At 33.7% G+C, this 25,453-nt stretch overlaps 1 protein-coding gene across 1 annotated transcript in view; it reads left to right on the forward strand.

Annotated features, from left to right (window-relative positions):
• LOC150082307 (disheveled-associated activator of morphogenesis 2-like) overlaps positions 1-25,453 on the forward strand; it is a 201,075-nt gene that overhangs the window by 113,570 nt on the left and 62,052 nt on the right. The window contains exons 13-15 of the mRNA XM_090380484.1: positions 3,283-3,345; positions 11,707-11,829; positions 14,509-14,728. Coding sequence (XP_090236610.1) covers positions 3,283-3,345; positions 11,707-11,829; positions 14,509-14,728 — 406 coding nt within the window. The remainder of the gene's footprint in view (positions 1-3,282; positions 3,346-11,706; positions 11,830-14,508; positions 14,729-25,453) is intronic.

A 25,453-nucleotide genomic window follows, 5' to 3' on the forward strand; every position in this document is an offset into this window, starting at 1 on the left:
ACTTGCATGTACACCAATGCTAGGAGTATAGTTAATAAATTTGATGAGCTTGAAGTGCTAGTCAAGACATCAAAGGCAGATATTGTTGGGATATCAGAGACGTGGTGTCACACAGAAATAAGCAGTGCAGAATTGGAATTTGGGGAGTACAATGTGTACAGAAAGGATAGACAGGACAGGAATGGAGGAAGAGTTATGCTGCTAGTTAAGAAACACATAAAATCTAAGGACGTGCATCCAATTGATGTTGGTGAACAATGCAATGTTGAGTCTGTTTGGTGTGACATAAGCACTGGGAAAGGAAAAATGAGAGAAGGTGTGTGTTATAGGCCTAATGAATCTGATGAGTATAATGAGCAATTGTGCAGAGAAATAGAGTGGGCCAGTAAATCAGAGTGTCTTATAATGGGGGATTTTAATTTCCCAGAAATTGGCTGGAATTTGTGGGTTGGTCACTCACACACTATCAAGGCTTTTGTGGATTTATTGGATGATTGTTTTCTACAGCAGCATGTTCGGGAGGCAACTGGAGGGAATAATACTCTTGATCTCATTATCAGTAGTGATTCTTCATGCATTAAGAATCTGCAGATAAAGGAACCACTAGGTATCAGTGATCACAGTGTGCTGAAGTGGGATTTACTCAAAGAGGTAACTATCATCAGGGGTAAAGGGAAGTGTTTTTGCTTTCATAAAAGTGACTATCATGGTCTGAGACAGTATTTAAATTCTGTACGGTGGGACCAACTGATGATGTTACGAACAGCAAATTCAAAATAGGAAGCATTCAAAGAATTAATCTTGGAAGCTACTAGGCTTTTCATACCAACTGAGAAATATTGTTCAAGATTTAGACCTAAATGGATGTCAGATGAACTAATTAGACATGTGGCAGAGAAGAAAAATGCATGGGATACATATAAATTAACAGGTGACACTGAAGCCTGTGATAGATATAAGCTGGTCTGTAACCAAGTCACAAAGGAGGTTAGGCAGGCAAAGGCAGATTATAAGAAATCTTTGGCGAAGAATGCTCAGAAAAACAGTAAATAGTTCTTTACTTATGTAAACTCTAGAAGGAAGGGGATGAATCTGATTGGTCCACTTGATATTGATGGTTCAACTGTTGATGATCCTGCTCAGGTAGCTAACAAACTAAATGAATATTTTGCATCTACATTCACACATGAGGAGTTTGTCGGGGAGGGGAATGCCAGAGTTTTATTCAACTCTGGCAGTAAGCTAGATAATCTTGTAATAAATGAGAGTAAAGTGGAGGAGAAATTGATGAAGATAAACATAAGAAAGGCACCTGGGGGGTAGATGAAATCTATCCAGTATATTAAAGGAGGCAGCAAAGGAAGTTAGCAAACCCTTAGCCATAATTATGAGAGCTTCTTTGGACTCAGAGGAGGTACCCATGGACTGGAGATGTGAAAATGTGACTCCAATCCACAAAGGAGGTTGAAAGGAAGACATATGTAATTACAGACCTGTTAGTTTAAATTCTGTTCCAGGAAAATTAATGGAGGCATTGGTTAAAGAAGCACTGCGTGATCATCTAGACAAGACTTCAGTTATAGCTTGGACACAGCATGGGTTTGTTAAGGGGAAGTCTTGTCTGACAAATTTGATTGGATACTATGATGTAGTCACAAAGGAACTGGATGCAAAGAATAACTTCGATATCATATATTTGGATCTTAGAAAGGCCTCTGATACTATTGCACATGGAAGACTGCTGCACAAATTGGAGCAGTGTGGCATTGGAGGCAAATTGCTGCTATGGATAAAGGGGTGGTTGAGGGGGAGAAGACAGAGAGTGGTAATCAATGGACACTGCTCTTCATATACTAATGTTATTAGTGGAGTCCCCCAGGGTTCAGTGTTGGGTCCATTGTTTTCTGTATTCATTAATGATATTGATGATGGTATATCAGGCTTAATGTCCAAGTTTGCAGATGATATGAAGGTCGGCAGGGTTGTTAATGACAGTACGTTGCTGCAACAGGATCTAGAAAAGTTGAGCAGATGGGCTGAGAGGTGGCAACCGAAATTTAACATTGACAAATGAAAAGTACTGCATATGGAAAGCAGTAACCCCAGAGTAACGTATCAACTGTGTGGTACTACACTGACAGTGGTAGAGAGTGAAAACGACCTGGGGGTAATTGTGCAGGCAGATATGAAGTTTTCTGAGCAATGCAGAGAGTCTGCAAGAGTAGCTCATGGTGTCTTGTCAATGATATACAGGAATTTTTCTAGCAGGATTAAGGAGGTGATTATCCCCTTGTATATAAGGCAATGGTCAGATCACACCTTGAGTATTGGTATACAGGTCTGAATGACTCATTTTAAGAAGGATGTAGAGCTGTTGGAACAAATACAGAGAAGGGCAACAAGATTAGTGAATGGAACAAAGGGTTGCTCTTATGAAGAAAGGCTTAAGTTTCACAAATTACACTGTCTGGAGACTAGAAACCTGCAAGGTGATCTGACTGAGGTGTATAAAGCCTTGAATGGTTTGAGCATGCTCAATGGTGATGGGATTCTTCCTCTTGCTCAGAATAATCACCTGAGAGGGCATAAATTCAAATTGAGGAAAGACAGTTGTAGGATAGATGTGTGGAAGTTTGCCTCTAGCCAGCGGGTGGTTGATTGCTGGAACAAACTTCCATCTGTCATTGTAGAAGTTGATAACTTAAACAGATTCAAGGCAAAACCAGACAAACATTTGGAGCGAGTGGATGCGTGAAATGAGAAGGGTCTGTGTGATTTTTATTTATTTATTTTTTTTTTGTTGATGCTATATAAGCTTGCTTTCTTGCATCGTGTGCCCTTGCTAATGCTAATGATTATTCCTTGGCATTTTGCTTTCTCTTCTGTACCACACATGTAATTTTTTTAGCTTATAGTTTTCTCACTTATTTACCTACTTAATTTTCTTGTGTTTTGTGTCCGAGTGTTTTATAATTTAAATAAATGGATTTATTATATACGATAATGGTGTGCTATAATTATAGCCGAGAAAATAAAAAAATACTGAGTATTGGGGGGGTTTTTATATTTAAATTTAAATTCTACAGAATCTAGCATTCAATTAACTAATTATTTTTTTCACTGGCATAGAGTGTTCTTGTTTTACAAATAATTCAATAACAATTTTATCATATTTCATTTTGAAAATAATGCAGAACTAATTCCAGATGTATTGTAAAGTTTGCTTAAATGTCTCATAACATTAGGTCTAAAGATTTTATAGTATCAAACCATTTTCTGCAGGACTTTTGGAAACTTTGCTGTACTCATGCAGTGCGCCTTAATCATACTTGTCCAAACCATGTGGTGAGTTAATAGGATCTAAGCAACATGGAACCTAAGTAACCCTGCAACATAAAAACATAAAAATCACAGTAAATTATACGCATTGTTGCTACTTTATCATACAAAAAATAAACATGATATATAATTAGTCTCAATAATTTCACCATTAATTTTAATTTCCTTAAAATTTAATTTCTGTTAATGACACTCTTATTCAGAATAAATTTTTATTTTCTTATATTTTTGAGAGTATGTTTTTGTTTAAAATTTGTGGCATGAATTTTTAGTATACCCAACCATACTGCCATTATCACTGTCAATTTTATGATGTAATGATATCTGATGGCACCACTACATGCAAGCATAAATTTATAAAGCATTGTATAAAACCGTGATTGTAAATTAAGTTTGACTAGCAGTAGAATGTAAAAGTAAAAGTAAAACTAGCAGTTTCCTTCTACGGAAAAGAAAGATAAATAAAATGCAATTGTATTAAGAAAGGAATTCAAACCCCTTAGGTTCTTTTAAGTTGTGATTTTTAATTAATAATATAAACTAGTATAAAAGTCTGAAGCTTTTATCGAACCTCCATAATAAAAAATAATAAAAATTTATTTAACATATTTTGGATATGGGGTGCTAAATAATGTCCACTTGGGACATGATAAAAAGAATAAAAAACTTCAGCTCACAGAGGCCAATAAATTTCATTTGTAGAAGGGTTGTACTGAAAGTAATGCCTATTGGGCTATAACTTATAAGTACACAGTTCAAATTTTCTAAGTGATTAGAAAGTTAAGATGGTTAGAAAATTTTCTAAATTTTCTAACCATCACTTGTTTATATGCTAATCTCCATCATGCTGACACATTTGTATCATTATTCAATCCAGTACTGAAATCCAGTTGGGTAAAATTCAACAAGTTGCTGTCTTGCCCAAGTTCTCAGTGCAGCTTTGATTTCATCTGCATTATCAAACTGCTGTCGATTAAATTGAGCAAATGGAATTCAGATGCAAAATCTACACTGTATGGCAGATGTAGCATGACTGCCCTATTTTGACTGTGATTGCAGTTATGGCAGATGACTGAGCAGGCAAAATGGACATGGTCATGATGTAGCGTGATGGAATTAATTTTTTTTTTTTTTGTCTCTTCTTGTTTTGGATGGCTTTCCTAAGCTTCTTGAGTGTTCAAATGTAGAATTCACTAGAAATTGTTTGACTACTCTCAAAGAATTCTTTAAAACTGCATACCACTTATTCCAGACAAATGTTGCCATAACTTTGTGTGCAGTTCTTTATGATGGGAACTTCCTACTCCTTGGGGAAGACAGGATACCACCATTCATCAACTGTCTCTTTGATCTTTGGATAATATAATTATACCCATGTTTCACCTTCTGCCAAAACATTTAGAAGAAGCTTTTCTCCAGGCAAAATGGATAATTTAGTAATTAGTCTTTAGTAATTTAGTCTTTAGTAATCACCAGCATATTGGTGCACTCCTCTGCCTTTTTTTTTTTTTTTTTTTTTTGCTTCGTATCCTCTGGTAAGTGATGTGGAATCTACTTAATGATTGTTTTTACAGCATTATGTCTACATTGCATCTGTTGAAAATTCTTCCTGGTGTGATTTGACTATCTGCAAGAATTGTTTTTCTCCTATATTTGGGTGGAAAATGAATAATGAATAGACATTGCAGTGTAAGGCCTACCAGGTTGCTGTTTACCCTTGTTGTTTGTCCTTGCTTAAAATTTCAAAATTCACCTTTGGATAATTGCTGACATCAATTATCTCTTTTCTATACAGATTACATAGATTATGAAGAGCATCCTTTCTTGGAAAGGAATTCTGTAATGATAGACTGTTTAAACTTAATATCCATGATTAGTGGTCAGACCTAAAAACTAAAATACAAATTATAAAATATTAATTTTTAATATTTTCATTAATAGGTTGAGAGGCATTACTTTTGGTACAAGCCTTATTTCATGCACCAATATTTTTAGAGAATGACCTTTCATGCTTAATTCAAAATACTGCTGAATGCAAATGGGAGGAAAACATGCCAAGGTTGCTTGATCTCACATGATGCAGTACTATTTCTATGCACCATTTTGGTTTTGCACCACTAATAAACAGCACTTCTCATTTAATATGTATGATGCAGTTTATTAGTAATGCTGCATACTTGTATAATCATTGAAATGGCCATTAGGCTATTTTTCCATCTCATCATAGAACAACCAAATGCCCATCAGTGAAAAATCTGATGACTCATTGGTGAATTTTTCCACTTGACAACTGTGAAAATATGGAATGTGTGGAAAACTATGGCTAGCTATTATCACAAAGATTGATTTGGATAATAAACTAAAAACTTTGCGATTAGTTAAAAATGTTACATAAAGGATAAAAATATTATCTAGTTCACGAATTTGATGGCGTAGATTTTAAATATATAATGTGGGAAACATTAATACAAAATATATGCAGTGTGAAAACATGGAATTTTAATATACAGCAGCAGCAGTAGAGGGAACATAGTATGATTTCAAAAGAAGTACTTACGATGAATGATAGAAGAAAGCATTTAGTTGCCAATGATAAATAGCACCAGATTCAATATAGAGAAAACATTATAGTATATTATTTAAAAAGAAGCAAAAACCATCTTGGTGATAAAAAAATTTTCGCCAAATTAAATCTTAAACCAGATTTTCCATAGGAAATTTTTTTTCATTAGTGGCACATTATAAATACTTAAAGGCTGAACCAGGTATAAATTTTTTTTACTGTATATTTTTAAATGTTCCAGGCTTTAAGTGCTTTTTAACTTGCTACTGATGAAAAAATAAATAGATCCTTGGAAACATTATGTAGTTTCAGATTTTATTCAACGACATTTTATTAACAATTCTAATTTTGGTTATTTTTATTTCTTGTACTATTGTGTACCACCCCACACTATAAAACCTGAGTTATTCATTGCCAGTTATTAAATTCTAGCTTCCAACATTCATCATATATGTGGCTTTTTAACTATATTATGTTTAATCTACCACTGCTGCTGATTTAAAATTTATTTTTCTAAACATATTTTTTGTGTTGATTTTTGCCATGTTATTTTAAAAATATTTTAATATGTAAAATACTCCAAGTATGGTTGTGTAAACTAGAAGCCTGACATCTTTTGTTTTCTTTTATTACAGGGGTGGGCAACCTTTATAAATGGCTGGCGAAATAAAATGTCTGTGAGGTATACACATGCCAATTTTTTTTTTAGCTTTCCATGATTTTTAGGATTATTTTAATCCTAAAAATTTATTTTTAGATTTTAAAAGATTATTTTTAGGAAAAAATTGTCATAAACAGTTTTATGTTATTTATTGTAATACAGTTTTTATACATACATGTAATTAATTTTATTAATAAGAAAAACGAAATACAAATTCAAGATTACAAAAATACGATTATAGTAACAAAATACAAATACAATTCCAGTAACAAAAGTTGCAAAATTTTAATTTTATAATATTTAATGAGAGATTTTAGTACTGTTTATTTTTATCAGTGAATCGATATCTGGATTGATATTTGTCATAGCAATGCACAGAGTATTTTCTAAATTTATGTCAGAAGTTCAATTAATTTGAAATTATATGTAATAAATGGCAGGCCATTTATTATATACAATTTGCATTTGAAAACAACTACGTGCCAGATTACACACATTTGTGAGCCAGAGGTTGCCAACCCTGTTTTTTTATATGTTTTAGTTATTTTGTTTACTTTCTTCTCAGTTTTATAGTTTTATTAAAAATTAATTAAATGTTAAATGATTATTTTGATTTTGTTTGTTTTGAAAATTGTACTTTTCATTGTGTAGTACCTTACAAATAGTAAGATAATAAACAATTTATAATTAAATATATTGCCATCAACACAATAAAATTCTCACTCTATAGAACTTAAAATCCTGTACCTTACAACTGCATTATTATTTCTCTGCTTTGGGGAAAAGCATATTACAGCCAAAATCAAAATTATAAACTTTGTACAACAGTTTTATAATTTAGAACATAAAATAAATTTCATTGTGAGCAGTGGAATGTGAAGTAGCACTTTATATAATCTATTATTAACGTTTAACTCAGCACTGGTTGCATACCAAATCATAGCAGAAGTGGTTTCAAAGCACCAAAGAGTTTCCCAACTTTGTTTTTGATTTCTGGAAAAGGTTTTGTTTTATTATTATTTTTTTAATTCTGCTTGAAGTATACCAGTGTTTGATCTTTTCCTAATGGATTTCTATATATATTAAATGTGTTGTTTTTACACATGTTATTTTCTGCAAAACAAAACTTTTATTAATTCTGCTGAAAATAAAAAAAAAAAACAATAGAATCATAAAATATAAATGTGAAATTATTATTCACTTCTAATTTCCAGGTTAGAAAACTGTTAAGTCCATGAAAATTGATATTACTCATATACACATATTAATGTGTTTTTTCAAATAAATAAATAAACTGCTAATTAATAATAATAATTGAGACAGAAAACTATTTTATACTAACAATAATAATAATAATATTTGAGAAAAAAAGGCATTTTATACAATAATTAAACCTAAAACAATGGGTACCTATTTACTATAGCAGACAGATCAGGTAAGAAACATTTCTTTATGTTACACTGAAACTGAAAGAAACAAATTGAAGTGGAAGACAAAAATAGTAACACAAACAGTCACAATGGACCCTAAGGTCCTTTACACATATAATTCCAAGTAAACAATAATTGAAAGGTCCTTTACACATATAATTCCAAGTAAACAATAATTGCTCAAATAAAACTGTCTGAATTGTTATAGGCATTTAGGAAGTACAAAAAGTTTCAGCCATTAATCCTGCAGTGTTAGCACTCTGAGTTGAAACAAAAATGGTGATGAAGGACTTTACAGGTGACAACTTTCTTTTTAATTTCTGGAAAAAAGTTTTTGGAATGCTTAAATTCTTCTTGGAGGATACTAATATTTCAATTTTTCTTAATTGTTTGCAATGCTTATTGTATGTAGCTTTTTTAGATTTTAATAAAAAATTACAAGGTGATTTTTTATTCATCATACCATTTTATCCACCTGAAGAATGTAATATATGGTGCCTCCGTAGCCAGGTGGGCAGGAGCAGCAGTGTTAACACACGCTTCTTGATTAGACGGGGGTTCGAGCCCGTGACCACCAAATACGGAGGATGCGAAAAGGTCAGCGAATGACCACTGCATATCCACAGAGCAATATGGCCTTAGTTGCTAATGCTCCTAAAAAAAAAGAAAAACCAAAAAAAAAATGCAAAATATTTTTTTTTTTGGAAACAAGAAATTAACATTCAAAATATATTTAGCAGTGCTGGAAAATTCATGCCATAATGTGTTCAGTGTGTCCTCCATGTTTATTGATATTGTATTACAATTGGAGTGCAAAGCTGTGAAGAACATGTTAAAGCATATTCTTTGTGGTTAAGTGACTATAAGTGATAAATTATGGAAAATCTCAATACTGATATTTCCTCAGGAAAATAAAAAATTTCATTTTCAATCACCTTCTTCAGTACAGGAATGGTCCATGAATTTTTCTGAAACACTGTCTTTGAGATACCCCAGAGAAAAAAAATCATGTGGTTTTAAATCAGGTTACACTGAAGGCCATGCCATTCCTTTGCCATATAGCTTAGGGTGGCAATTATAACCCCCCCCCCCCCCCCGTTATCAAAACTTTCATCCATGAATTCCATGGACAACTCCTGCAGTATTCAGTGATGCCAACCAAATCTTCAAACCTTTCTCTACAGAATAATATTGTTGATACAAAAAAGTTGGAGCTTGCAAAACAGCAAAGAAACAAAATAGTATGATGAAAAAACACATTTTTTTTTTTGCACCTTTTATTTTCAAAAAAACAAGAAATTATTAATAATAAATGAATAAATTTTTCTGTTCATACTCCTGCCTAAGATCAGAGGAGTTCACTAGGTAGAGAGAATATAGAAACATTATATCATATTTAGTAGTCATGTGCACTTGAATCCGTGGTCACTCAATGCTCATGCACTTTGTACCTTAGCAGTTGACCACTCGGCTATGGAGGCCTAATGCTTTTGAAAGTAAAAAAAAAAAAAAAAGAATTATAAGCATAAAATATAAAGATGAAACTATTATTAATTGCTCCCATTTTCCAGTTTAAAAAATAAACTCTTAAATGTACAAAATTTAAAACACATGCATGCGCATTGTGCTTATTACATATAAATAGCTTCAATTTTTTTTTTTTTAAATGTATTATTGACTCGTTGCTTCATGCAAAATAATTGCCTTAGTTTAAAAATGTATATATATTAAGTATAATTATTCACTTCCATTTTCAAATTTTTTCAAAATTCCTTTCAAATTTGACAGCATGCATGCTGTCAAATTTGAAATTCTGTGAAGCATGCAAAATGCTATTTTGATAATTTTGAATATCACAAAATGCTAACTCTCTATTCCAAGTGAATATCACCTTCCATATCATATTTTTGCATTTATTATTCAAAAGTAATAATAAATCTTTCAAATGAATTGTTCATAAATACTTTGTAAGACCACTAAAACTGTTGATATCAACCCCAGGGGCTCACATCTGGTGAGTATGGGCTTGGCACACCCAGGGTCCTGAGCTGGATATCATCATTCTTTTCTTTCTTGGTGATTCCCTTCTACTTTTAACTTTCTCTTTCTCTCTCTTTCTTTCTCTCTCTCTCTCTCTCTCTCTCTCTCTCTCTCTCTCTCTCTCTCTCTCTCTCTCTCTCTCTCAGGGTAACTCAAGGAATTTTTTTTTTTTTTTTTTGGCTGGTGCAGCATAAGCCTCAGGCTTCCTTGCACCAAAAGGCTCATAATAATAATTATAATAATCTATAGATTATGCAGGAAAGTTCTATAAATAACTGGAAACAATCTAAAAGAAAGAAAACTTGAACCAAATTTTTAACAACACTAAAGAAAATACCAGTTGAAAGTTATGAATTGTTATGTCAAGTTTATGGGGAAGATACTATGTCAAGAGCTTATGTGTTTGAATGGCATAAAAGATTTTTAGAAGGAAGAGTGAATGTGGAAGACAATAAATGACCAGGTCATCTGGTATCCATGAAAACTGATGAAATTGTCGACTGGATAAGGACATTGATTAGAAGTGATCATCATTTAAGCATTAGAATGATTGCATCAGAACTCAGTATGGACAAAGAAACAAACAAATTTTAACTAAGTATGCCAAGATGGTGCAAAAATTTTGAATGAAGATCAAAGAATGAGAAGACTCCAAGTTTGTGAAGATGTTTTGAAAAAAATTGGAGAGAATCCAGACTTTCTGAGTACTGCAATTACTTGCAATGAAAGTTAGCTGTTCCAGTACAACCCAGAAACTAAAAGACAGTCAGTGTTAATGGAAGACAAAACAATTCCCCAGACCAAAAAAGGTTTGAAGATTGAAGTTCTGACAAAGCTGTGAAAAAATTCAAAAGAAGACACTTGAATATTGAAGGATGGTTGGATGCTCCATTAAGACAGTGCTCCAGCACATAATGCACTCTCTGTTTACCAATTTCTGGCCAAAAACAAATCCCTGTGTGTGAACATGCAACCTACTTGCCAGACCTACTAGTCCCTTGTGACCTTTTTTCTTCTCTGAATTGAAAAGTGTATTTGAAGGAATCCATTTTCAGTTCATTGAAGACATTCACAAAAAAAATTATTTGAAGTGTTAAAAGGGCTTCTGTTCTTGTTCCTGTGCTTTGAAGAAATGTATTGAATAGTGTGTGCAAATCCAAGGCAATTATTTTGAAAGGGACTTGTAAGGTACGAAATATTTCATTATATTTATTTTATTGCAACAGTCTCATTATTTAATAGCCACACCTTGTGTGTGTGTGTGTGTGTGTGTGTGTGTGTGTGTATATATATATATATATATATATATATATATGAATGCAACCAGCAAATATTTTCCTTTTACAAAGAACATTTCTCTCTTTGACAGTTAGATTGTTCCAGATATTTAGATTATATACTTATTAAAAAAAAAAAAAAGTAACATAATTAATACAAACTGATTTCAACCTTGCACTTTGCAAATAAATATTTTACCCTTCATATCTTCATTTTAAAAACTGTTCAAATGAATATTACACACACTCACACACACATGTGGAGTTAATACCCTCTATAGGCCATCTTTATGAATTTTAATTGATTTTGCTTTAATCATGCTGAAACATATAAAACATATAAACTTTTATACATACTTTGAAATTATTATACATTTTGATACTTTGAAATTTTAGGAAGACCTCCGTTCATTTCTGAATAAAATGAAATCTAAACTTGAGAAGGAAACAGTTGGTCACTTGGAAGCCAATCAGAAAATAGCTGAATTAGAATACCGTATCAATGAGTTGACCACATTGGTAAGTTTTAGTTTAAAGTTTTAAAATTTTTATTTAATGAAGAATTAGAATATTACATTTTAATATATGTAAATTTTTCTCAAGAATTGTTTTAAGCTTCTGACTAGCTTAATCTTGTGAAACAAATAATATAGAAGGATCATTTGAAATGAAAACCTATAAAAATGTGAATAAATTCAAATAAAAGAGTGCTAGAGCCATGGGACAAGTAACATTCTTTATTCTGTGCGTGGTGTCACTATCTGTCAGCAACATCTAAAACTATGAAAATATATATACATTGTAAGCAGTAAATAAGCATGGTATTCAGCATAGAGAAGCATTTGTTTTGGTGTAGCATTACCTCAAAACAGTCATTTAAAATGAACATTACTCTGCATTTTGAAAAAAAATTCACTGATGTTTTTTTCAGAAAAGGGTGTTTCTGAATCATTTTCTAATGCTGATTTCAAAAATGACTTCAGTTTGTTTCAATTATGTCAGGTTTCTTCAAAAAACAAAAGAAAATGAGATTTTTCACAAATTTTTATTCATTTTGGCAGAATTTGTACACTGAAATTATAACAAAATTCCACTTTTGCCTGACATTTATATTTAAATTCATGTTGAAAACACTATTAAAAAGGGCAATGTGGTAAAAAGTCCACTAATTACTCACCTCTCATTTTAAAAACTGACCTACAATGGGTTAAATTTTCATTTCTTTGATTTTCTTGCAGATCTTTCTACTTTACAGTCTCTTGTGTTGATGCCTTAAACTTCTGGTTGATGCTTTGGGGGATGTCTAATGAGACTGTTGTACTACCCTTCTGAGTATCTTTTCATCTCATGGAATGATCTTTTGTGGTCTTACTGTGTGTTGCTGGTCAGTAGTGGCATTGTCATGCTTGCATTTCATGAAACCAACACTGTTCAACTTTGACTAGTGTAGGTCATGGGTGGCCAGTCATTTCCTGTGTCACCCCAGGGGCTCATTGACTACACATGGGAAACAGCAACCCCAGAGCAACGTATCAACTCTGTGGTACTACACTGACAGTGGTAGAGAATGAAAGGGACCTGGGGGTGGTTGTGCAGGCAGATATGAAGTTCTCTGAGCAGTGCAGACGGGCTGCAAGAGTAGCTCATGGTGTATTGTCAATGATATATAGGAATTTTTCTAGCAGGGATAAGGAGGTGATTATTCCCTTGTATAAGGCAATGGTCAGGCCACACCTAGAGTACTGTATACAGGTCTGGAGGCCTCATTTCAAGAAGGATGTAGAGCTGCTGGAACGAGTACAGAGAATGGCAACAAGATTAGTGAATGGAACAAAGGGGTGCTCTTACGAAGAAAGGCTTAAGTTTTGCAAATTACAGTGTCTGGAGACTAGGCACCAGCGAGGTGATCTGATAGAGGTGTATAAAGCATTGAATGGTTTGAGCATGCTCAATGCTGATGGGATTCTTCCTCTCACTCAGAATAATCACCTGAGAGGGCATAAATTCAAATTGAGGAAAGACAGATGTAGGATAGACATGCGGAAATTTGCCTTTAGCCAGCGAGTGGTTGGTTGGTGGAACAGACTTCCATCCCTTGTCGTGGAAGTTGATAGCCTAAATAAGTTTAAGGCTCAGCTGGACAGGTATTTTGAACGAATAGAGGGGTGAAGTGGAAGTGGTTTTATTTTTATTTTTTATTTTTATTTTTATTTTTTTTTTTTGGCTGATGCTGCATAAGCTTGCTTTCTTGCATCAAATGCCTCTACTAATGCTAATGCTAATGCTAATCTGGTGAGTATGGGCTTGGCACACGTAGGGTCCTGAGCTGGATATCATTATTCTTCTTTTTCTTGATGATTCCTTTCTACTCTCTCTCTCTCTCTCTCTCTCTCTCTCTCTCTCTCTCTCTCTCTCTCTCTCTCAGGGTAATCCAGGAAATTTTTTTTTTTTTTTTTTTGGCTGGTGCAGCATAAGCCTCAGGCTTCCTTGCACCATATGGCTAATAATAATAATAATAATATTAGGTTTGAAATGCCTCTCATGCTGCCTAAGGGCAGATCAAGACACTATCAGAATTAATAATTTTCCTTTCTTACCTATAAGGAAGGAAATACTTGCCATTTAGTGGTTAGTGGTTCCACTGAATGTTTTTATTAACTGCATAAAGGAATTTTATGCCAAGTTGCTTGTAATAAAAAAAAAAAAAAACTAAAACAGTTTTCCTTTTGTAAAATAAATTTAATATAGATTAATGAATGAAGAAAAATCCATACAATGCTATGAAAAGTTTAGTAACTCCCTTTCGTACCTGTAGTAAATTTATATTAAAAGGCAATAAATATAAACTGTATTTGTTTATCTTCATTTCCAATTTTTAAAATCATTTGTATAATTTTTTTACGTTATTTTTTCCCAAATGGTGAGGTGGGCCACTTATTGCATGCATGCCACAAGTTGATCACCCATGGTGTAGGCTGCCAGCAGTTGCATTAATCAACAAATTTAAATCCATCATACATAAATTTTTGTTCAGGAGATTAAAATTTCCAACATTCAGATTGGCAGAGATATGTAAAAATTTTATGTACTTTTTATATATGATATATAAATCATGAAATAATTGTAGATAGTGATACAACTTCTTTATTCTAGTAGCTCAACAGTAACTATTTCTACAGTTCTCCCATTTTTTTTAAGCTGGAAAATGAAAGGCTTCAACGTAGTCAAGTAGAAAATCTTGTCAAAACAGGTAGTCTGTCTGATGATGATAAAGCAGGCATTCGGCCGTCATGTATTAGGCCAGAAATAGCACCACTTCCTCCGCCACCTCCACCACCTCCACCTCCACCACCTCATGCTCATGCTGTGTCTTTCCAGTTACCTCCAGGTCCACCACCACCTCCACCCTTAAGACTTGGTAGGTATTTCATAATTCATGTGATATAGTGAAGTAATTACAGATTTTTTTTTTTTTTTTTCAGTGTTTAAAATTTAGGAAAATTTTTAATTTTATTCAGCTTGAATTTTTAATTGTTTATCTTAAAAGAACCATTTTGACAGTTTAATTTACTTAAAGTAAATTAAACATCCAAAAATATTGGTTTTAAAATAATTTAATTATAGTAATACTATATTATTACTTTAATTATAGTAATAATACTAATATAGTAATAATATAGTAATAATACTATATTATTACTTTAATTATATATTCTTACTTTGAAAAACAGTCTCTATATAAATGATTCTGCATTTGATTGTCAATGCAATAAACATTGTGATTTTTGTCAGTTTTTACTACATATATCATCATTCTTCTCTTTCTTGGTGATTCCTTTCTACTTCTCTCTCTCTCTCTCTCTCTCTCTCTCTCTCTCTCTCTCTCTCTCTCTCTCTCTCAGGGTAACTCGGAATTTTTTTTTTTTTTTGCTGGTGCAGCATAAGCCTTAGGCTTCCTTGCACCATATGGCTAATAATAATAATAATATTGTAATCTTAATTATACTGAGTGTATAGGGGTATGATAAGTGAATGCCAGACTTAATATCTCAGTTTGCAGATGATACAAAGGTTAGCAGGGTAGTTAATGACAGTAATCAGCATAAGTTACTGCAACAAGATTTAGAAAAATTTGGCAGATGGGCTGAGAAGTGGAAATTGAAGTTTAATATTAAAGAATGCAAGGTACTGCATATAGGTAGCTGTAATCCTAGGTTAACATACGATATGTGAAGTAATACACTCAGGGTAGTGGAAAATGAAAAAGACCTGGGGGTAATTGCAGTCAGATAAGAAGTTCCCTGAGCCAAGTACCAGGTTGCCAGGACAGCTCATGGGGTTTTGTTAATATACAGGAACTTTGCTAGCAGGAATAAGGTGATTACCCCATTGTACAAGGCAGTGGTTAAGCTGCATCTTGGGTACTGCATACAGATCTGGGGGTCTCATTTTAGGAGGGATGTAGATCTACTGGAATGGGTGCAGAGAAGGGCAACAAGATTAGAGAAGGGAACAAAAGGATGTTCTTACCAAGAAAGACTTCAGTTCTGAAAATTGAAGCATCTGTAGACTAGGCACCTGTGAGGTGATCTGATTATTGAAGGCTTTGAATGGATTAAGCAAGCTCAGTGCTGATGGCATTCTTCCTGTTGCTCAGACTATGCACATGAGGGGATGGGACAAATTCAGATTGAGGAAGGATGGTTGCAGGATAGATGTGTTGAAGTTTGCCTTCAGTCAGCAGATGGTGATTGTTGGAACAAATATCTATCTGTTGTCATTGGAGGTGGGTAGTTTGAATAAATGCATGGAAGAATTTTTTTTGGCTGATATTTTAATAAGCTTGGTTTTTTTGCATCATTTGACACTACTAATACTAAATATAAGAACTGAGGTACAAATATATCCCTTACATTTTATTGATTCTGCTACTGACACAATTTCTGTGTTGAACTTATATTTTATGAATTTATGCATCCTTTCTGAAATAAGAGATCACCTAGTTTGAAAGAAATCAGAATTTTTTTATTATATATTATTTTTATTATAATTTAATATATAATATAATATAATATAATTTAATATAATGTATTATATCATATAACTAACAACAGCAATTTTTTCAGTATTTAATTGTAAAGAAAATAATAAAATATTTATGTGGTATTATGTTTACATGAAAATATTAAACAGCAATGCAACACTGTTAAAAATATCACATTACTTACATAGAGAGTCAAATAGTGATATTCTAATACAATCCAAGGTGGATTGTTTACATTTGGCATAATTGAATAACACAAATAAAGCTTATTCCCCCATCCCTTCCCTGATCTTCCTTTCATTTCACAGACTAACAAAGCTGAGTACTGCAGCTGATTTTAGAAACATGTAATTGTTAATTGTTTCTATCATTGAACAAATTATGTAGTATATTAATGCTATGCAGAGTCAGATGATGCAAGCTTTCTGAGACCTCTTTAAAAATTGAGGAATATAAAAGCTGTATAAAATAACCAACAGTTTCAATATAACTTTATTGTTAAGTTTTCATAAACAGTAAAAGCGCACTTCTCCATGCCATTACAGAATTTTCTTCTCCCCCCCAAGTAACAGGTATCTCTTGAGTTACTCAGTTAGTGCATTGTTGAAAATCATTATTTAAAGTGAAAAACCCAAATCTTGGAAATCATTTTCCCATAGAAATTAAATGTAATACTGCTGGTTTGCATTTTGGATCAGACTGTTGTATGCCCACCCCACTCCCATCACTGCATTTTGGATTTGGAATAGCATACTACACTAGGTGATCAGATGTCCCAGTTTTGGGCATAATAACCCAGTGTTCCCCAAAAAACTTTTAGGGATGCTGTTTTGTTCCAATTTTTGTGCAGAGTTATTTTTCTGAGCTAAATATGTGATGTTAAAATTAATAATATATACTTTGGTTGATTTAGTTTTGTTAATTTTATTGTATCTAGTGTTGTTAAAATGCAATGATATTGTAATAATGCATTAATATGAACTATACATTCCACTTGCTCATGTACTACATATTGACATCAAGTTGTACTGTTTTCATGCCTTAAATAATTTTTAGCAGTAGTAGAGGCATATGATGCAAGAAAGCAAGCTTACATAGCATCAGCAAAAAAAAAAAAAAAAAAAAAACTTTCCATTTCACCCATTCATTCACTCCAGATGTTTGTCTAGTTTTGCCTTAAACTTATTTAAGTTGTCGACCTCCACTACAACAGATGGAAGTTTGTTCCAACAATCAACCACCTAAAGGCAAATTTCTGCACATCTATTCTACAACTGTATTTCCTCAATTTGAATTTATGTTCCCTCAGGTAAGTAATCTGAGCATGAGGAAGAAACCCATCAGCACTGAGCTTTCTAAAACCATTCAAGACCTCATACACCTCACTCAGATCACCTCGAAGGTGCCTAGTTTCCAGATGCTGCAATTTGCAAAATTTAAGTCTTTCTTGGTAACAGCAACCCTTTGTTCCATTCACCAATCTCGTTGCTCTTCTCTATACTCGTTCCAGCAGCTCTATATCCTTCCTAAAATGAGGCTTCCAGACTTGTGTGTAGTACTCAAGGTTTGGCCTGACCATTGCCTTATGCAAGGAGATAATCATCTCCTTATCTGTGCTAGAAAAATTCCTGTATATCATTGACAAGACACCATGAGCTACTCTTGCAGTCTGTCTGCCCTGCTCAGAAAACTTCATATCTGACTGCACAATTATCCCCAGTCCTTTTCATTCTCCACTGTCCTGAGTGTAGTGGCACACAGTTGGTACTTTACTCTAGGATTACTGCTACCCATATGCAGTACTTTGCATTTGTCAACGTTAAACTTCAGTTACCACTCAACCCATCTGCTCAACTTTTCTAGATCCTGTTGCAGTAGCGTACTGTCATTAACCACCCTGCCAACCTTCATACCATCTGCAAACTTGGACATTAACCCTGATATACCTTCGTCATTATCATTGATAAATACAGAAAACAACAATGGGTCCAACGCTAAACCCTGGGGGACTTCACTAATAATGTTAGTCCACAAAGAGCAGTGTCCATTTATTATTACTCTGTCTTCTCTCACTCATCCATCTCTTTAACCATAGCAGAAACTTGCTCTTAATGGCATACTGCTCCAATTTCAACAATATTCTTCCATATGACTGATGATATATTAAGGAATCCTTATGTGCTGTGATGTAACAACTAGATTGTAGGTATAGCTTAGCTTAATTATCAGCACTCACCTCATAGTAATCCGCTTAGTTTGATGAAAGTTTCAACATGTACATAGTAGTTATGAAATTTTAAAATTCCGATTAGTAACTATTTTTAACTTAAAGAAATTATGAATTTAAAAAAAATGAGAAATTACTAAATTATGAGCTTTAAAAATTGTTAAAATTTGCCTAAGAAAGGAAAGTGCACAATCCATTCTATAGTTGTCTAATTAAAATTATGTATTAAAAATAAAATAAAAGTGAGATAAAAGCTAATTGCCACGCATGAGCGACTTTCGAAACCGTCTTCAGTTAGCTATAGTGGAAAGAGAAGAACATGCAAAGTATGTTATATACTGGTTAAGTTCCCGAAATGCATTTCAGTGCACGTGGAAACTTTATACGTGCTAAATTCCAAACAGGGGAGAAGTTGGTTGGAATCTTCTTGTTTAATATGTTGAATGATGTGTGGTGCTTAAACCACTCAATGATAAGAGCTTCATTTTGAAGAATTTTATAACTGGAATTTAGTTTAACTACTGTAATAGCTGAATCGATGAGTGGGTTATGATTATAAGATTGAACATGTTGTGTTAGTTCTGTACCCGATAATTAGATTTGAAGCTATTGTAAGATTGAACATGTTCTGTTAGTTCTGTACCTGATAATTAGATTTGAAGCTATTAAAATGGTAGTAGGGACGTGTGTTAGAATCCCAAATTTAGCTGTTGTACTACAAATGTAACATGCTTGACAATCTGATTGACATCTAATCAAATATATAATGTTATTATAATAATCCTGTGTCACATATTCATATGTTGTCTTGTATGAATTAAATTTAGAACCTAATTTATAAGATGTGAATATTAATTTGATATCTGTATTCTTAAAAACCTGTTGAAGTCATCTAGCATATTGTTGATGGTATGGAAGGACGATGAGGGGTTTGTGTATCTTATTCACATGGTTATTAATGTTGTTAGGGTTATTAATACTATTATGGACTTTACGTAATGGTTTCTTTTATTAGTTGTAATGAGTATTTCCTGCCAATAAATTTTTTAGTGAGGCATTGCAATTCTAGGGATAGATCTGTTTGTGTGCAATTATATTTAATACCATTATATATCTGATTATATTTAGTCACACACAAACAGATCTATCTGCAGAATTGCAATACCTCACTGAAAAAAAATTATCGACAGGAAATACCCATATTTGATTATATTTTATTAGATGTAAATCAGATTGTCAAGCATGTTACATTGGTAGTTAGTTAGTTAGTTATTTGGTTTTTAGGAGCATTAGCAACTAAGGCCATATTGCTCCGGGATATGCGGTGGTCATTCCCCGACCTTTATGCATCCTCCGTATTTGGTGGTCACGGGCTCGAACCCCGGTCTAATCAAGAAGCGTGTGCTGCGCGCTGCTGCTCCTTCCCACCTGGCTACGGAGGCGCCACATTAGTAGTACAACAGCTAAATTTGGGACTTCAAAAATTTCTAACACACGTGCCTACTACCATTTTAATAGCTTCAAATCTAATTATCAGGTACAGAACTAACACAACAAGTTCAATCTTATAATCATAACCCACTCATCGATTCAGCTATTACAGTAGTTAAACTAAATTCCAGTTATAAAATTCTTCAAAATGAAGCTCTCGCCATTGAGTGGTTTAAGCACCACACATCATTCAACATATTAAACAAGAAGATTCCAACCAACTTCTCCCCTGTTTGGAATTTAGCACGTATAAAGTTTCCACATGCACTGAAGTGCATTTCGGGAACTTAACCAGTATATAACATACTTTGCGTGTTCTTCTCTTTCCACTATAGCTAACTGAAGACGGTTTCGAAAGTCGCTCATGCCCGGCTGTTAGCTTTTATCTCACTTTTATTTTATTTTTAATACATAATTTTAATTAGACAACTATAGAATGGAATGTGCACTTTCCTTTCTTAGACAAATTTTAACAATTTTTAAAGCTCATAATTTAGTAATTTCAATTTTTTTTTTTAAATTCATAATTTCTTTAAGTTAAAAATAGCTACTAATCGCCTCCATAGCCGAGTCGTCAGGAGCGGGAGTGCAGTAGCACACACTCTTTGAGTAGACTGGGGTTCAAGCCCCTGACTGCTGAATACGGTCGATCTGCCAACCCGCACTGGACCAGCATGGCAGACTATGGTCCATTTCCCTCAGCATGAATTGTTGAGGAGGCTTCCATCCTGCAGTGGGTTGATAATGGCTGCACTTTATTTATTTTTTTTTTTTTACTAATCGGAATTTTAAAATTTCATAACTACTATGTATATGTTGAAACTTTCATCAAACTAAGCGGATTACTATTAGGTGAGTGCTGATAATTAAGCTAAGCTATACCTACAATCTAGCTATTCTTCCATGTACAACAGTATCAAAAGCTTTACTAAAATTCAAGTATATGATATAAAAATTATTTTTTGCATCCAGTTTCTTTGTGACCACATCATAGTATGTAGCTGAGTGGTCAGGAGCGAGAGTGCAATAGCACTTGCTCTTTGAGTGAATCGGGGTTCAAGCCTGTTACTGCTAAATATGATTAACGTTTGTATTGATGATTTATTGTAAACTCCACTGACCTGGTGGTCATGCCAGAGTATAAACAAGGACATTAGTATCCAATCAACTTGGTCAGACAAGGCTCTTCCCCTTAACAAACCCATGCTGTGTCTGAATCATTGTCAGAATTTTTGTCCCAATTTTCATCACCAAAAATCTAGTCATCCTATGCTAAACTACATTAATTACAATCAACAACATGTAAGCTGTTTATTAGTTCTTGTACACTTTTTCTGCATTAAGCATTTCTTGGTGTTTGCTATTCTGAATGTGACTTCTAAATTTATTCTGTAATTATATATTCCAAGTTAAGAATACAAATGGCTAGTTTCGCTCTCAGAGGTAGATGTTAACATTTGTGAGTATTCCATGTGAAATTAATGTTTCATCAATATATGTTTTTATTGTATCAGCAGTTGAGGTTGGGAAAGAGAGAAATTGCTGATCTACAATAATTAGCCTGAGATAAGTCTTGGTTTTCATAAAAATTTACTCTTTAACTGAATATTCTGCAAAATAGAATACAATGAATGGTTTTCCTCTCAGAGGTACAGTGCATTTGATGTGATATTTCAGAAGTCTTGGTTATAGTTCGTCCTTGAACCTGGCTTCAGAAATGCTCTATATGTTTCATCAATATATTCATCCACAATGCAAATTTTAGTTGGCTGTATTATGAGTGACAGCCATGAGTGTTGCATTAGTTAAAGTATTAGTTTCTGAATTCTAAATATAAAGAATATAGATTATGGGAAAACAGAGACCAAAAAACACTAAAATGATATAGTTCGCTATGCTTCAATGTTTCTGAATTCCATCCTCTGATCAAAAGTGGGGTAAATAATACAAGCAGCATGAGAGTTATCAATGGGCACTGATTTTCTTAGACTAATATCAGAATACCTCAGGATTCAGTGCTGGACCCATTGTTGTTTTCTGTATTTATTGATGATATTGATGAAGGCATATTCAGACTTAATCTAAGTTTGCAGATGATACAAAGGTTGTCAGAGTAGTTAATCAGAATACAGCCAGGCCTTGCATAACGCGAGTTCGATTAATGCGTTTTTCAATTACCGCTATTTGAAAAAATTATGCCACATTTCACTTTACACGATGCAAATTTCCAATTAACGCAATCTTTTTTTTTTATGCGATAGTTGAAAAAGATTTGAATCGCACGTTAAGCTTACTGTACGTCGGACGGGCAATGAACAAACGTTTGCCTTCTGCCCGCCTCAGTGTGTTCCATCAACCATCGGAAGAAGATGTGTTACTTGTTTGTCTCCCGCTAATAAAGTCAATGCAGACTTGCATTTAAAAATTCAAATTTTTAAATGAGCCAGATGAAAATGTTACCACAAAGGAGATAACGGTAAAAGAACTAGATGAAATCTTTCGTATCGCAGAGAACCTCAAACAAAAGGTTTGACGTTCTCTGTGATATTTATTTTGCCAGGGCCCAGAGAAGATTGTTGTCAGCTATAGGAAATTGATTGATGAAAAGAGAAAGTCAACACTGTTCAAATATTTCTGCAACAGTCATTTCTTCATTGTGTATTTTATGTCAGAGGTTCCCAAACTTTCTCGGTTCACGGTGCCCTTAGTGTCTCAGTAATTTTTTCACGGCACACCTAGACCAAAAGAAATACCCAGCAGTTCCGTTTATTAAGTAGTTAGGTCCAAACAACTTAATAAGAAATGTTGAAACTGTGAACTACCTCGAGTTAATAGTTCGCGCGGTGTCCGACAGATGTCAAGTATCACTGTGTTTCCCTCGAAAATTTAAGATATTCCGCGGCACACAGTTTGGGAACTGCTGTTTTTTGCAATAAACATTTAATTCCATAATTACTTTCATTATCTCTTATATTTTATACAGTTAAAAAGTTATTTAAAAGGTATTTTTAAAATTCTTTATGGACATTTCAGAAGGTCAAGGACCAATTATAATTTTTCCTATTGATTATTATATTCAATTAATGCATTTCTGTTTTGCACGATGTGCTCGTGGGACGCATTAATCGAGACCAGCCTGTATGCTACTTCAACAAGATCAAGACAAATTAGGCAGATGGTTCTGAGAAGTGGCAACTGAAGTTTAATATTGACAAATGATGGGGAACAGTAAACCCAGATTAACATACCAGCTGTGTGTTACCACACTCAGAGGCAGTGGAAAATGAAACAGACTTGGGGATAATTGTGCAGTCAGATATGAAGTTCTCTGAGCAGCATAGGCAGGCTGTCAGGACAACTTATGGAAGTGTTGTCAATGATATACAGGAATTTTGCCAGTAGGGATAAGGATGTGGTCTGGAAGGCTTATTTTAGGAAGGATACGGAATGGGTGCAGAGAAGAGCAACAAGGTTGGTGAGGGGGAGCAAAAGGGTGCACTTACCATGAAAGACTTTAGTTTTGTAAATTTCAGCATCTGGAGACTAGGCACCTGCAAGGAGATTGGATTAATCTTGAATCGATTGAGTAAGCTCAATGCTAATAGAATCATTAGCATTAGTAGATATATAATGCAAGAAAACAAGCTTATATAGCATCTGCCAAAAAGAAAACAAATTCCCATTTCACCCATCCATTCACTCCAAATGTTTGTCTAGTTCTGCCTTGAACGTAAGTTCTTGACCTCCACTACAACAGATGTCAGTTTGTTCCAACTATCAACCACCTGTTGGCTAAAGGCAAATTTCCATACATCTAATCTACAATTGTCTTTCCTCAATTTGAATTTATGTCCCCTAAATTGTTCATCTTGCTCAGACTACATACATGAGGGGGCATAAATTCAAATTGAGGAAGGATGATTGCAGATAGGAGGTGTGTAAATTTGCCTTCAGCCAGAGAGTAGTTGATTGTTGGAACAACACATTCCCATCTGGAGTGGATAATTTGAATATAAAGTCAAGGAAGAACTAGATAAACTGTTAGAGGGGATGGACAGGTGAAATGGGATTTTTTTGTTTTTTGCATAATTTGCCACTACTACTATTATTACTATGGAAAGAAGTTAACTATTCAGTAAATTAACTAATTTGTTTCCATGAGAGGAGCTCTCACACTGCTTGTATGATTCACCTGATTTTTGTCCTGATGTTTGGATTCAGAAAGGCATCCTGAAATGTAACACTAATATATCATTTTAGTGTTTATACTATATAGTGGGAATTTTTTTACTGCCACATGTGTGATATTATAATAAATAAAAATTTCACATTTAGTATAAACTTCAATAAACTTCCCCATGTAACATCCTTCCCATAATAAATCAGATCTAAGTATAATTTTTTTTCTCTTGAGTTTTAGAGTTTGTTTGGAATTACTTGGCCTAACAGATTTTTCAGGGACTAGATCAAACCCATGGACTTCTAGGTGCTCTCTACTACCTTAAGTAATCCAACCCAATTAATAACTCTGAGCACTTATGAGAATCAGTATAAGAAGTCTTATTTACCTGGTGCAGTTTGAGTCAAACAAAAACACACATCTTTTCAATATAACTTTTGGATATTGTTATAACTGAAATAATTAAAAAGTTACTTTGTATATACAAGCTTAAACTCCAACTTAGGTTTGAATTATTTGCAGAACAGATATCCTAACAATTTAAATATACTGTTTTATCAATAGTTTGGTAAATATTAAAAATTCAGGGACAACAAAATAACCCATAGTAGTTTACTGTGCCCTTTTTGTGTAATGAATGGCAGCATTTGCTCTTTACATCCAAGTGTTGCTAGATGGTGGCTAGACGTCCTGCCTGCAGTAGCAAAATGACAATATCACCAGGTTTGCCACTACAGGTGCCCAAATTTATTGCTTATAGACAAAACCAACAACTATTATTGTTGTTTTGTGGATGTCAGTTTGAATAGCAGTCCCAAGTCTCAGTAAATGGCCCTATAAATAAGGTGCCTCAGTAGCCAGGTGGGAAGGAGCAGCAGTGCGTAGCACACGCTTCTTGATTACACCGGGGTTCGAGCCCATCACCACCAAATACGGAGGATGCGGAAAGGTCAGGGAATGACCACCGCAAATCCCGGAGCAATATGGCCTTAGTTGCTAATGCTCCTAAAAAAAAAAAAAAACAAACAACCTAGAAATAAAGCTATGAAACATCAGTGTAGATCAGGGGTTCTCAAATTTCTTTGTTAATGATATTCACTTAAAAAATGGAAAGTTATTGTACTACCACATTAATAAATCATATAAATTATGTCAATGTTTTTATGTATTTGTAGTCATTTTAATTATTTTCTTATGGGTT

This window comes from Mastigoproctus giganteus, chromosome 8, assembly GCF_048544385.1.
Source record: "Mastigoproctus giganteus isolate SK-2022 chromosome 8, ASM4854438v1, whole genome shotgun sequence".
Lineage (NCBI taxonomy): Eukaryota > Metazoa > Arthropoda > Arachnida > Uropygi > Thelyphonidae > Mastigoproctus > Mastigoproctus giganteus.